The 13897-nt window shown below is 39.8% G+C and overlaps 1 protein-coding gene across 3 annotated transcripts in view; it reads left to right on the top strand.

The window, feature by feature from the left end:
• Positions 1-12658, top strand: part of RUFY2 (RUN and FYVE domain containing 2) — a 28634-nt gene extending 15976 nt beyond the window's left edge. Inside the window, exons 12-18 of one of the 3 annotated variants that reach the window (XM_075423118.1) lie at positions 1254-1351; positions 5332-5451; positions 7248-7377; positions 7951-8045; positions 9073-9139; positions 10092-10169; positions 10981-12658. In XM_075423118.1, the coding sequence (XP_075279233.1) occupies positions 1254-1351; positions 5332-5451; positions 7248-7377; positions 7951-8045; positions 9073-9139; positions 10092-10169; positions 10981-11124 (732 nt within the window). In that variant the 3' untranslated portion in view covers positions 11125-12658. Of the gene's footprint in view, positions 1-1253; positions 1352-2234; positions 5283-5331; positions 5452-7247; positions 7378-7950; positions 8046-9072; positions 9140-10091; positions 10170-10980 lie in introns of those variants that run through there. The other 2 variants (XM_075423116.1, XM_075423119.1) reach the window with 2 other exon arrangements.
• The last annotated feature ends 1239 nt before the right edge of the window (positions 12659-13897 follow it).

The following is a 13897-nucleotide window of genomic DNA, read 5'->3' as shown; positions in this document are numbered from 1 at the left end:
GAATAAGATCATGGCATGATAACATGCTGTGTGGAATACAGAGAGTAATAGTATATCTAGTGATAATGACACTTTTTGGCCTGCGTTGTATAAAAAAACAGGAGAATGTAGGCACGCAGTGAGGAGTTAAAGAGGAGATCTGAACTTTCAAAGTAAGGAAAGGCATTTAGAAAACAAGGTTATGTTAAATGGAAAAAGCTAATTACAGGTTGGTTGATTTGTTTGGTTTTTAATGTGTTAACAAATTAAGAAAACCTATAACAATGCAATGTTTCTTTGGGAGAGTATGGATCTCGGAGACCAAACGTGCAGTTAACATATGACCAAACACTAGGGAACTTTAGCAGTGAATTATTTATGCAGAACATAAATTTGATTTACAGAATAAATTATCAAAACCAGCACATGAAACCAGTCAAATCTGTGGCAGAATGAGAGGGGAAAAAAAGAATAGGATGCTGCAGAGAGATAATTGAGGTGATACACGAAGGATGCTACTTTTCCAGCTGCAACTGTGAGGAAACTGGACCAGAGGAAGAGAAATACAAATAGACCTGGAAAGAAAAATAAGAAGAAAATGTTCTTCAGTATGTTGGGATCTGTAGGGTTTTATTTTTCCATGAAAGCTTTACTTCTGGGGACTGTGGGTAACACTGGTTTCACTTAAAGACATTCAGACCCACTTGATGGGCAGGGTAAAACAACTTAGTCATGCCCAGTCTCTACTGTTTCGGGACCAGTTGATAGTGTTGATCTGTATAGCAAGGATAATGCTCTACCTTTTATTTATATCTTCAAGCTGCAGCTGTAACAGCTCTGCAAGCAATTAAAGTTGTGAAATGTGTTACTAAAATTCTTAAAAGATTTTTAGGTAGTTTGATAATGTTGGAGAACCTTAGGGATTTCCAGAACTAAGCATCTTAGTTCTTTATTGGTAAGGTTCTGATGGGCTACTTAAAAAGACTATCAGTGAATTAAAATTGTCTTGCAAAATTATTAATTAAGAAAGGAAACCATAATGAAAAATGTACACTTACTAAATAGGATTTATGCTTGCAGAGTACAAAACTACAAATTTGCTAGGCATAAAATTTTAGGTACAGTCAACTACGTTTTTTAGATGGGAATGTTTAAACAGAATCAAAACCTGAAGTCATTTTAACATTTTTCCCTTCAGATATTGAAGAAAAAAAAACCATGAGGTAACAATGTAATATGTACCTACTTCAGTTTTAACCTTTTTTGTAACACAGGTTTCTGAAGATGCCATGAAAGAAAAGAATGAAATAATTGGTCGATTAGAGGATAAGACCAATCAAATTAATGCAACCATGAAACAACTAGAACAAAGGTACAGGCCCATCTTTGTTTTGCTTCATTCATTTCTCCATCCCCTTACATTTTACTGCATTCCTACACAGTTGCCACTGAAATGTAACTTTCAACTAGAAATTTAAAAAGAACCTTTCTGAAACTTTAATTAGTGCTTTACTGTTTCATTATATTTTTTTCTTTTTAACAAATATACTTATTTTAAATGCAAACTAATCTTTCATTTTTCTTCCTCCACCATCTTTCTTCTGGTCCTAGGTTTTTGTGCTGATATCGAAAGTTGTTCTTTCAGCTCTTTCAAAATTGTGGTTTATTATTGCCTCTTTTTTTTTTTTTTTTTTAAAAACCCACCTGAATGAAATGCAATAGAAACCAAAACATTAATCTTGCTTATACTTAAGCATGTGCTTAATATAAACATTTAATGCCTTCATGGATCACTGGTGTTTTTGCTGAAGCTCTTAAAATTGTTGTCCATTGCTTTGGAAGTACCATTATTTTCAGTAATGTAATGAGTTTTTACACTGAAAGGTTGAAAAGTGAAAGACTAAAATTCCAGTACGTGAATTTACATTATGGTTAGACTGCATGTGTTACATAATATTAAAATGTGATTCATATATTTTAATTTGTGGCCTATATAAAACATTGATCTTTTTGATTGTAAGATACAACATATCCATAAGCCCTGTCATGTTGATGTTTGACGTCTTTTTTTTCATTTAAATCTGTTTATGAAAAACATGGTTATGTATTAAAAAAAATTAGTGACATGAATATTCTTTTATTGACATCCTTTTTTCCTCTTTTTTCTTTTTCTTTTTATCCTTTATCCCAATTTTTGTTTTTACTATTTTGCTGCCTTCATCTGTCTTTGATTTTTGTCCACTGCATTCATGAAGTGACAAAGATCTGTTAACTCAAACTAGGACTATTGCAATGTCATTCATCAAATGTGTCAGCAATGAAGCTCAGCACCAATATAAACTTGTCAAAGATATATCATTCTGAAAGCTCCTCCAGATCTGTTCTGTTTAAATAATTACGTATATAATACACCTTAAGAATTTTAAAATTACAAATTTAAATATCAAGTGGTATTAGAAATCCTGCACTGTAACTGATCGTAGTTGGGTTCTGTTTTGTGTTTTGAAAGAACATCATCTCCGATCTCACTTTACCCTCTCTTAAAAAAAGAAAAAGTAAATTATTGCACTATTATTAAGCAAATGTAAGCTAGTTTTCTAATGCTATTTAAACACTTCTTAATTGTCAAACAAAGTTTTATTTTAAGAGACTAGCCATCTTTACTTTGACTGTACATTTTTATGACATTTGTTTCTAATCTAGTGATTTTTCATATTCTTTATGGTACTAATAGATTTAAACAGTAGCCCTTCTGACTAGTATTTCCCTTCTTCCCTGCTTATTTGTTTCTCTTTGAGGCTGTATTTGCCCCAGAAGCATGCCCTCTGGGTTTTTTGGTTGTAACTAGCACCGTTTTCTTAACCGCGTGCAGGGGTTTGAGGGAAGGGGAATTGAGTACTATATCAGAACAATATATTTAAAAAAAGAGGGTAATCTCAAAATATATGCTCAGTATGTACAGTGGAAGAATTCCAGGGTTTTAGGGATAAAATAGCTTAAGCACAATTCCATTTTGCTGATGTTACGTGGGGTAAAATATTTTACAGAATCACAGAATCACAGAATGGTTGGGGTTGGAAGGGACCTCTGTGGGTCATCTAGTCCAACCCTCCTGCCGAAGCAGGGTCACCTACAGCAGGCTGCACAGGACCTTGTCCAGGCGGGTCTTGAATATCTCCAGAGAAGAAGACTCCACAACCTCCCTGGGCAGCCTGTTCCAGTGCTCCGTCACCCTCAGAGGGAAGAAGTTCTTCCTCATGTTCAGACGGAACTTCGTGTGCCTCAGTTTGTGCCCATTGCCCCTTGTCCTGTCACTGGGCACCACTGAAAAGAGCTTGGCCCCATCCTCCTGACACCCACCCTTCAGATATTTGTGAGCATTTATTAGGTCCCCTCGCAGCCTTCTCTTCTTCAGGCTGAACAAGCCCAGCTGCCTCAGCCTCTCCTCGTAGGGGAGATGTTCCAGTCCCCTCACCATCCTTGTAGCCCTCCGCTGGACTCTCTCCAGTAGTTCTTCATCTTTCTTGAACTGGGGAGCCCAGAACTGGACAGAGTACTCCAGATGAGGCCTCACCAGGGCAGTGTAGAGGGGAAGGAGAACCTCCCTCGTCCTGCTGGCCACACTCTTCTTGATGCACCCCAGGATTCCACCTCCCATCCTCCAAAACAACCCAAACCAGAAACAGTGAATAGACAACAGGTAGACCATAGCAGAAATGGGAGCGTTAACCACCTCACGGTCATCTATGCAAACAAGTATCTGCCTCAGCAAATCCTGCCGCGAACTCGGTCCAGCTCAGCATTTGTCTGACCCCAGCCGTGCAGTTAACCGTGGTGCTAGCCTAGAGGATGAAGCTGTAGCTTGGGTTGGCTAGCATGTTTCTTGGTAGCAAGCTCCCTTTCTGCTTTGGTTGTGGAAACTACACTGCAGTTTAATTTGTGAGTTAGGGAGGAGTTTAACTTGCTTCTGGTGTTGTTGTCTTGTGTAGCTTCACTCTGCTGCTTCTGCCCAGTGAATTGAGCCTGCTTTATTCCAGTATTCTCCTTTCCATACATGTGGTGGCTTTCTGTGCGCTACCATTGCAAATGTGACTGGGAACACGCTTAAAACAACTGGTATAGTTGAACGAGATAGTACACACTTTGTAAGGTAGTTTAATTCTAGTCTTTTTCCACTTGTTTACTGGCAGCTTCTGGAAACTCCCGCTGGTGCAACTTCATCAGTAGAAGCACAAATGTAGATGTATTGCTGACTGAATTCCTTTTAGCTGATGCTGGGAGCTGTGAGTTACTCTGTATTCAGCTAGCTGCTTGGAAGTGAGAAACCAAGCACAGAGTGAGAGTCTCCCAGTTTTCTCCCACCCTTTACCCGAGAGGCCCTTGAAACAGTTTTGTTAAACACGACACAGCAGGTGGGGCCTTTCAGTGGTATTTTACAGGCTTTTACTCTACTGCCTTTTCATCAAGACAGGTGTAGCCATGATATAGCACAAGTTCCATTTTAGTACCTTTACTTTTGTTACATTACATGCCTCTGTTTTTGGACTGAAGAGATGACCAAGCAGAGAGGAGCCACGCTGAACTAATGGATTCCAAGGGGAGTGCTAGCTAAAGCAGAAACAAACCCCTGGAATTCGGAAAGGAAAGAGAAGATAAAAAAATCCCTCATTTCTTGATTAATCGGTTTTATTTATTTTGTCTGTCGTATGGAGCTATTTTAACCAGTGTAAGAATGCAGTATTTTTAATACAGATTATTGAAATTAATAATATGATGTAGTTGAGGTAGTTCTATAAACGTAGTGGCACCTGTCAGGGTGCGTCTTGTTGTATTAGGCTAGTTAAGCTTTTCTGCTGTCTGAATGCAGTGCTCTGTATTCAGCCGAATGTCTGAACTGTTTTGAGCTGCTTTTGCACAACACATGCTCTGCCCTGTCTTAATGGGTGATTAGTACAAGCCAAGTACTTTTACAGGATTTATTTGGGGGGAAATTAAACAAAAAAGCTTCCAAAAACAACACCTGAACATATGCTAAAGGGGGGGGGGGGAAAGCATTAAGGTGTATGCTTCAATTCTAAAATATGTATCATCATGCTGTGGCATCTGTTATTCATGAGCATAAAATAAAACAGTGATTACTTACAGTGATTACTCTCTTCCTATATGAAAAAACAGGAGCTAGTTCTGTAGGCATTGTATAGATTTCTCGTTTGAGTTTGTGAGTTTCCCCCAAACTTTGTTTTTATTTAGAAATGTTTCTATTTCCCCATTTTTCTTTTTATTTGTCTTCTTCACCCTCTACATCCTAGTTCTAGCTTCAGTTTTACCCAAAGTTGATTTGAATTACACCAGATTGCAGCAAGCAGAGAAGGCTCAAATGGAGGCTGAGGCTGAGGATGAGAAACTTAAGCAGGAATATATGAATAAATCTGGAAGTCTCCAGAAAGAATTCTCCCAGAAGGAGGAACAACTGTAAGTATATCTTTCCTGTTTGGAAAAATATACAGCAGTAAACATTCTACATTGTAATATGTCCTGTGTCTTAATACAGGCTGGTTGTTAATAAACAATTTTGAACAGAATGTAAATGCTAAAGATCTTCACGTTAGGTACTGGCAAGGTGGAAGAAAAGATGCCATTCCAAGAGAGTCAAGCTACCTTTGTGTGCCTTTCAAATGGTGTGCCACTTGAAAGGAGGGGGAGGAACAGCATTGTTTTTTGTCTGAAAGTGCCAGCTTAATTCACAAGGAAATTATCATAAGTGGGGGAAAATATATAGTGTAGTAGTAATACATACTTTTAACAAGACCCACAAGTATTAGTATTATAAACTTAAACAGTAATGGCATAAGAATAGTTTAATTGATCAGGTTTATGAATAAGGTAGAAGTGGTTTAACTTACCGCTGTGCAGGAAATAAAAAACAAAAATCCACTGGAATCATAAATATTAAAAAGTAATATAAAAGCCAGCCCTCTAAGTCTTTCTTCTGTTAAATCCTTCAGTACTGATTTAAATAAATACATAGTGTAAAAAGCTCCCTGTAAGGGCAGGTGTTTTCCCGGTGTGGAAAGATAACATTTATTTAAGACAGTGCAAATCTGTGGCACAACAAGGATTGGGGCTTAAAAATTAGTGATTTCCAATCCAGTTGTTAGCCCACGCTGCCTCTCACACAACTTTGAATGTTAATAAACCTGTTTAACTGTCATGACAGATGTTCCCTTTACTACCACAGTCATCTTTGCAGATTTTGGCAAAAGACCCCAGCCTTAGAATTCTGCAATTCTGAAACTTCAAGGGCATGTTCACTTCTGATCTTTTCCAGCCAGATGCTGAGGTAGTGTCCCAAAATGTAAGTCTTTCCTTTAAAAATGACTTTGGTTTTGAAATAGGAAAACTAATGTGGATACAGGTTTTCCATCAAAAAACCTTGCATGACTACTCTTAGATTTTTTCCTCTTTTATTATGTTGGCACAATTTAGATCTAGAAGGTTGAGCAGTGTGCTTCCAGCCTGTGGTTTTTTTCTCAGTAACATTCTAAACACCACCTCTTCCATTAAACAGGTAGTGAAATTTCTGCTGGATTGGATCTTCCATCACAGTAGCCCTAATGGCTTTATCTGGACTCCAGTTAAACTAGTAGGATTTAGATCCCTCTGTATGTGGAACCTCAGCTATGTAGAAAACTCAATAAAAATAGTAATTTAAAGTCCTTCCTCCTTTATTTTAAAATCTGTTCAAAATGCCATAAGCCTGAGTGTAAAATAGAAGATTCACATCTAAGGGCATAATATTAAATAACATTTATGAGCACCAGAGATACATGTAATCATTGTCTGCATCACCAGTGGCAGCGTGGTTAGTTGGCTGGTTTGTTTAATTTTAGAAACAAGCTGTGTAAGGTTAAGGGGGCTTTGCCATATGCATGTGTTCAAAATACTAGAGAATTTTGTGGTTAACATTCTCTTGCTCATTTATTATAAAGGTCAGCTCTTCAAAATTATGCCATATTCTTGGTCCTTTAGATACACTTCTTTTAAAAAGCGTTTTCTAAGTGACGGTGTTGTGTTTTGTTTAGTAAACCAATGTCTAAAAATACGATATTGACACATTATTTCTGTTTTAGAAAATGTGTAAGTGGATAATTTGTTTCTTATTATAATAGTACATCGCACCCAGAAATAAACTAATTTTTGTTTTTTCAAACTTATACTCTTGTGCACAGTGATTTTGTTTGTTTGTTTGTTTGTTTTGCATATTCCAGGATTCAGCTGGAAACAGATTTGAAGATAGAAAAAGAGTGGCGGCAGACCTTAGAGGATGATCTTCAAAAGGAAAAGGAAACTGTATCTCATCTGAGAGTAGAGACACAAGAAATAATTAACCTTAAAAAAGTAAATTGTGCAGTAAAACTTGACTAGTAATTTAGAAATTGACTGCAAAGTTAATTGTGGACCTAGACATGGCTTTTTTAAGAATTTCTGCAAGTAGATAAGACAGATTAATGTGTTCTCACAAATAGTTTAAGCAAAAAAATCCCTTTTTGATTCCCCGTTTAGTCTTCAGATCAGAACTCGGTGCTTCGAATAAGAAAAATTAAATCCTTGTTTTCCTTTCTCAGTTGTATTGAAGTCTTCTTATCGTAGGTCAGAAAGTGCTTCGGCTTCTCTCTGACTTGGTATACATGGCTATATAGAGGTGCTGAGCTCTGCAATCAAGGGTTTTGATTTTCTTCCTGGAGAGGACTGTAGAAGCAAAAATGCTTCATCTCTTGGGGTCTGAGAGAGTTTGATCCTGGGTTGTTGCTGTCTGAGTTGGGTTTGGGAATTGTAGTAGAGAGTGTGATGGATTATTCTTTCGCGTGGCTTTCTCAGTAAGATCAGCTTTGGGTAGTAGTGGTTTTCTAGGTGGTAGGCAAATACAATTTTGAGAATAATTGGGTGGTTTTGTTTGGTTTTTGTTTTAAGGAGTTCCTTAAGCTTCAGGAAAAGAACAAGCAACTGAAAAGAATATGTCAAGACCAAGAAGCTGCTCTCCAAGAACTGGCATCCAAGCTGAGCGAGTAATTTCATTATTTGTGATGATGATTACTTTTTTTTTATATAAATGTGAATTAAGAAAATTAATAGGGTGGTGGTCATGTGAATTGGACTGTATAGAACAACATTACCTAGCCAGTTATAAAAAAGAAGTATGTCTAGTTAGGTCAAGTCTGTTTATTTTTGGCTGGTGGACTAGCTGTGAACTCACGGGTAATTATAGTGCTCTGAACAGATAATCCTGGTTTAAAAGGTCCTGGGGCATTAGGAGTTGTTTTGCATTGAAAACGGTTGGCTAGTTTGCATGTTGTGTCACTCCCAAAGAACCCAAGTAGGAGATAACAGCTGTGCTCCAACAGGACAGTGCTTGTCTTTTTGTGAGGATGCACGTGCAGGGATTCCTGTCTTTGAAGAGAGGAGGATTCTGTGTATGACGATTGTAAGCCGGTGTTGCTAAATCTGTAGGGGATGTAAGGGATTAGCTTATCAAAACCCCTTCAGACTATAGTGAGCAGTAAGCTCTGAGCACAGGTCTCAGTTATTCTTATGTGCTGTTAAGGTTTCATTTAAAGACCTCTGTCTCCTAAGTAGTTTTGCCATGACTAGTGTGGACTTCCATGCCCTATGGAATAACGTGGTATAGATACCGAGACTCAGTCAGTTCTGAGCGGGTTGGCTGTGGGGGGGTTAGTTTCTCCATAATGACATAACGTGGTCTTGTGCAAGTCCAGAAGTTTAAATTCTGGTTGTGTAGCAATGCTGTGTGCTGGCTTTAGGTGTTTGTCCAGAGCTATGCTGGTATGCATTGCTTCTATCCCCATAACCCCAGTCAAATTCACAGCCATTCAAAGGACTGTGGGCTCTCTGGAGAGAGCTTGTCTGTGTACAGTGCTTAGTGCAGCAGGGCGTGATGTCAATTGCATCTGCTGGATGCTGCTGCGATACGAAATGCCAGCTAAAAGTTCAGAATACTCTTTTCAATAGTTTTTTCAATACCTACAGCCTTTAAAGTTGTTAGACCGTAACTGATAACATAGAAGTTTGAAATAGCATTGTCTTATTCTTTAGATCAAAGCTGAAAATAGAAGATATAAAAGAAGCGAACAAAGCGTTGCAGGTTAGTAGTATTTGGAGGAAAGAGAAACTTCTTTTTTTTGGACTGTTCCCTTTGAAATATTTTATAAGCATGAGAGGACTTCTCTCCAACAGCAACTGTTAGGAAGAGACTGGTATGACTTCCTCCAGTGGGAGAGAACCACAGACACCTTGTAACCTCATGGGGGAAAAAGATGCTCAGTTGCTTTGGGTTTTTCTTGTTTGATGTACAGCTATGCATTTTGATACTTTTCTTGCAATGCTGCACCCTTCTATATTTTACAAAGGGTATCTGGCACAGAATATGTAGCCAACTGAGCTTAGATTGCATGCTGCTTCTCAGTGATTGATAAATATTTGATCATCCTAGGAATTAACTAAACTCATAGCACCAAAGCTGATAAAATATGATCTGTAACGTTGAGAGGTTTGGAACTTTCTTAAGAGTTATGCAGGGAGCACTTGAGAGCAGAGATTGTGTCTGCACGTGTTCGATCACATGGTATGTCACCTTGCGTGTGGTTTCAGTCCAAGTGAAGGTGTGTGAAATGGTTTTGTTGGGCAGATTCCTGTTTTTATTAATAGGTTTAGACAGAAGGAAATGAGCAGTTCTTGACGCTGTCCTAATTTTTTTGCTTCCCTGCATCCTGGGGACTGTTCCTATGTGATGGGCAGGAAAATAGCTTCAGCTCTGAGACTTGGATACCTTGCTGCTCTTCCCAGCTCAGCCACTGACCAGCTTTCTTACCTCGAGCATGTTCTGTTCGCACCTATTCCTGCTCTGCCTTGTCTCATAAGGTTCTGCAGTGTTTTGTAGCGGATTTATACTGCTTTAGAGTGTCTGTGACATCATACTGGTCTCAGGGCATGAAGCAATTCGGGCAGCAAACGTACTGCTATTGTTTTATCCTGTCCCCTGGAACCCAAAGTTTAACGTCATCAGATACGTATAGTTACGATCACTTTTTCCCCAGGGCCAAGTGTGGTTGAAGGACAAAGAGGCTACACATTGCAAGTTATGCGAAAAGGAATTTTCTCTTTCCAAAAGGAAGGTAAAACTTTAACAAAATTTCTTCCAACTTGTTTACATTTATGCAAAAAACATGAATTATCTTAGAGGGTGCAACATGAAATGTCCACGCTCAGATGAGTGCACAGTTCTTTTTGAGATCTCTTTCTAGTTCTTAGATATGTACGATGCAGCTGGGCCCAAATTTCAAAAGAAACACTGCCTTTTGGTGAAGTGCCCCAAAGGAACGTACCTAAAATTATTCAGCCTATTTTGTGGAATCATCATCTCCAGTGCTTGTCAGCTCTGGCACTGTTAAAATTTGACACATGGAAGTCTTTTTGTGGCATTTGTTATGTGATAGACTAAGAAATTATGAGTTTATTTTCATTTTAAAGTAAAATGTGATGTTAATTTCCATGCTTTATTAATGTGTGCAGGAATTTTAATTTTACCTTTTTATGTTGAATCTCAATTAGCTGCCTGACAGAATCATCCACTCTCTCGAATATCATTACTTACATTATATTTTTATGTAGCAGAGTGTGTTCTTAATCCAGGGATTGAACAAAATCTGCAAAGCGTATATTAAAAAAAAAAAAATACAAAACCAAAAATATATACGGTCCTAGGCAGACCATCTATCCATCTGTGATGCAATCCTAGACAGACCGGGGATTTAGATGAATTACCTTTTGAAAACTGATTCTATGCTCAGACCGAAGAAATGGAAGGAATCACATTTCAGACTGCTCTGTGTATATTGTTTATTGATAACCAATTACCAAGTGTATTTCCGTTAGCAATTTTAAATTGTTTTCCTTTCCCCTCCCCCTTTTCTCCCCATTACTTAGCATCATTGTAGGAACTGTGGTGAGATCTTCTGCAATGCCTGTTCTGACAACGAACTGCCTCTGCCTTCCTCGCCAAAGCCTGTCCGGGTCTGTGATTCCTGCCATGCAATACTTATACAGAGGTGCTCCTCTAATGTGCCGTAAGATTATTTCACAAGATATTTATTACCTTTTGGTATTTAGCTAATCATATGAGAAAAAAATACCAACTAAAGAATGTACAGCACTATTTCCAGAATTTGAGGTAAGCAGTCTAGAGTTGCATTTTCAAGGTGCCATGGAGGAGTTACCTGTCTGCTTCCTGGTGAAACAAATGGAGAGAACGGGACCCAAAGACAGAAGATTCGCGCGTTAAAGATACAGGTGACAGTGTTAATCTAACAAATGGCTCAGAAGCTCTTCTGGAGGAAGCCAGGCAGTTTATAGAGGAGACAGTGTTCACATGTATTTGATGAGTATCTCAGTCGTTGTGATGATCTTGAAAGAGATAGTACGCTTACCTGCTTTCACAGGCTAGTCTGCCATGACTCCGACCTGATGCTGCTGCAGAACATGCCTGTGGTACGCTGTTGTGAAGCAAAACTCTGCGGTAGTTAGTTTTAGGTTGTATTTATTAAAAGTTCTGCAATTAATGCAGTGCTCCGGTAAGTTACTGCCAAATACCATATTGGTTTACTTCCCCTCAGTTACCAAGATTTGATGCATCCAAGAATATTGCACTGACAACTCTGTAGTGGCAGGTGTAAGGGGTGGTTTTGTCAGACAGGTCGCAAACAGTGCCTCTAGGCACTGGGGGAAGGAAGGAAGGTGTGTTTTGCCAAGTTAGTTTTTAAAATTAACTGTTGATTTGACATACCGTCTTTCCATTAAAAAAAATGCCCTTCACAGAAAGTTTGCCTGGCAGTGTCTGTACCCTGGAACAAATCTCTCTGGGTTGGTTTCCTGTACGTCATGCTGTGAGCACTGCGCGTGTGGCCACCGTGCAGCTCTTGGCGGCAGATTCACTCTGCTGCTAGAAAGACTAGGGTTCAGTACTGGGGACCACATCCTTTCTCTGCTGCCTCTGTTGGACAGGAAGGTTCTGCCTTATTTTGTCATCATCCTCCTCAAGTTTACAGAGTGTGTTCCTAAACTTCATTTTTTTTTCCAAAGCCCTGTTGAGTATGTCTGGGTCTGACCACTCCTCACACTGATGGGAGCTTCTGCTGGAATGCAAATCCTTACTCCTCCCCTAGGCAGATACAAATACATCCTTTGATAAATTGTCCTCCCTCCCTCACCATGGCACTAGAACCAACCCCCCCAACCCACCCCCCCCTTCCCTTCGGCCGCTTGCGCCATGGGCTCCAGCTGTGGAATCTCCACGCTCTGGTCAGCACTGAGGAGTCGTTGGCCTGGTAGTTCCTTCAGCCATGGCCTTGGAACATTCCCACTGACAGGAGAAGGGAGGCTTTGAAACAGCTATTTTGATCGTTGTTGCACTTTTAGTTTAGCTTTGTCTTTTGAGGGTAGGCACTTAGTTGATGATACACTAAAAGCTAGTACTGCTGTTCTTTTGAACACCTCAGTGTAGTTGCTTATGTAGCCTTTGTAAAGAAAAATGTTTTTAAAATTACCTAATGTAACTTCTTGTAAAATACAAACCAAATACTTGTAAATACCTTTTGGAAAAAATAAATTTAATTGATCTGCAACTTAACTATGGGAATAATGTTACTTTATTTAAATATTTAAAGTATTTTGTGTATTTTATTATGACTTGTTCCAAGTTGCTTGGAAGGTCTTTGCATGTGTTGGGGAGCAGGGGGCTTGGTTTGGAACACACTATCACTAATCCTGTATCCATGCCTTTGTATAAAACCCTCCTCTTCGACAGTCTAAATCTGCCCTAAATCACCCTCACACTGAGTCCGGGGAGAGCTGCGGGGTACCTGTCCCATTCTTCAAAAGAATTGGCGGCTGCTCACACAGTATTGGAGCAGCTTGGGTTACGTTCTTGCTGGGATACGACTCCTGATGGGGGCAGAGAAAAATACGCTGTTCCTGCCACTCCCCACAGCCATCGCAGGCGTTTCACTGCCCTGCGTGCACCTCGTCCTCCCCAGGCAAAGGGAGAAGAACCCCGCTGGACCCTGGCACTCAGCACACAGCCGCTTGCGCCAGCCATGCTCCCTTGACAAACGAGCGCTTCAGCTCCTGGTGCTCTGCACAGCAAAGACTAAAATGTGACTTCGCATACAGGGATTAAATCCGAAACGCCCTTGCTGACCAGGCAACAGTTTTTCATAGCTTTTCTTCTCAACGCTTCCTCTGCAATTTGAATGCTGCTCAAGTGACTTGAAAGGTTCAAAGCTGAGTGCTGCTCCTGTTCCAGGTGCAGCGTCGCTGGGGGAGTGGTGGGACAGTGTGAAGGGATCCACCCCCACTCAGATTTAAGGTGTGCTTTCTGCAGATGGCTTGGCTACACAGAATTGCTGGCAGCAGTGCTCCAGCTGGCTCTCAAAGGCAAGTCTCAAACAGGTGCTGGCACTCCTGCTTATAAAAGGAACACCAAGTGCACCTGCCTGAGGAAACGCACACAGCTGACAGTATTTTAGACAGCTGCTCTGCCAATGGAAAAAACGTACTTCCAGCAAGTGTGGTGTCCTCCACCTCACTGCTTTTTTTCCTGCAACTGGATTAACTCTTGTCCTGACCTTTGCCACCTCAGTTTTACAACACACACACAAGCTTTTTCAGTAACAGACCAAGAACCCACTGCTTTTTAAGAGCACCAAGTAAAATGACTGGTCTTACAGCCATGAGCCACCTTCCCTCCCCTTCCTAGCCAAAAACCTTCCAGCCCTGGGAAAGCTTCCCCTGCCAGTTACCCTTTCAGCTATTACTTCCACCCACTTTGACACAAGAACACACTCTC

The sequence above is a fragment of the Opisthocomus hoazin genome, chromosome 6 (genome assembly GCF_030867145.1).
Source record: "Opisthocomus hoazin isolate bOpiHoa1 chromosome 6, bOpiHoa1.hap1, whole genome shotgun sequence".
NCBI lineage: Eukaryota > Metazoa > Chordata > Aves > Opisthocomiformes > Opisthocomidae > Opisthocomus > Opisthocomus hoazin.
Note: the sequence above shows the minus strand (reverse complement) of the source record. Positions and strands in the feature narration are given on the sequence as shown.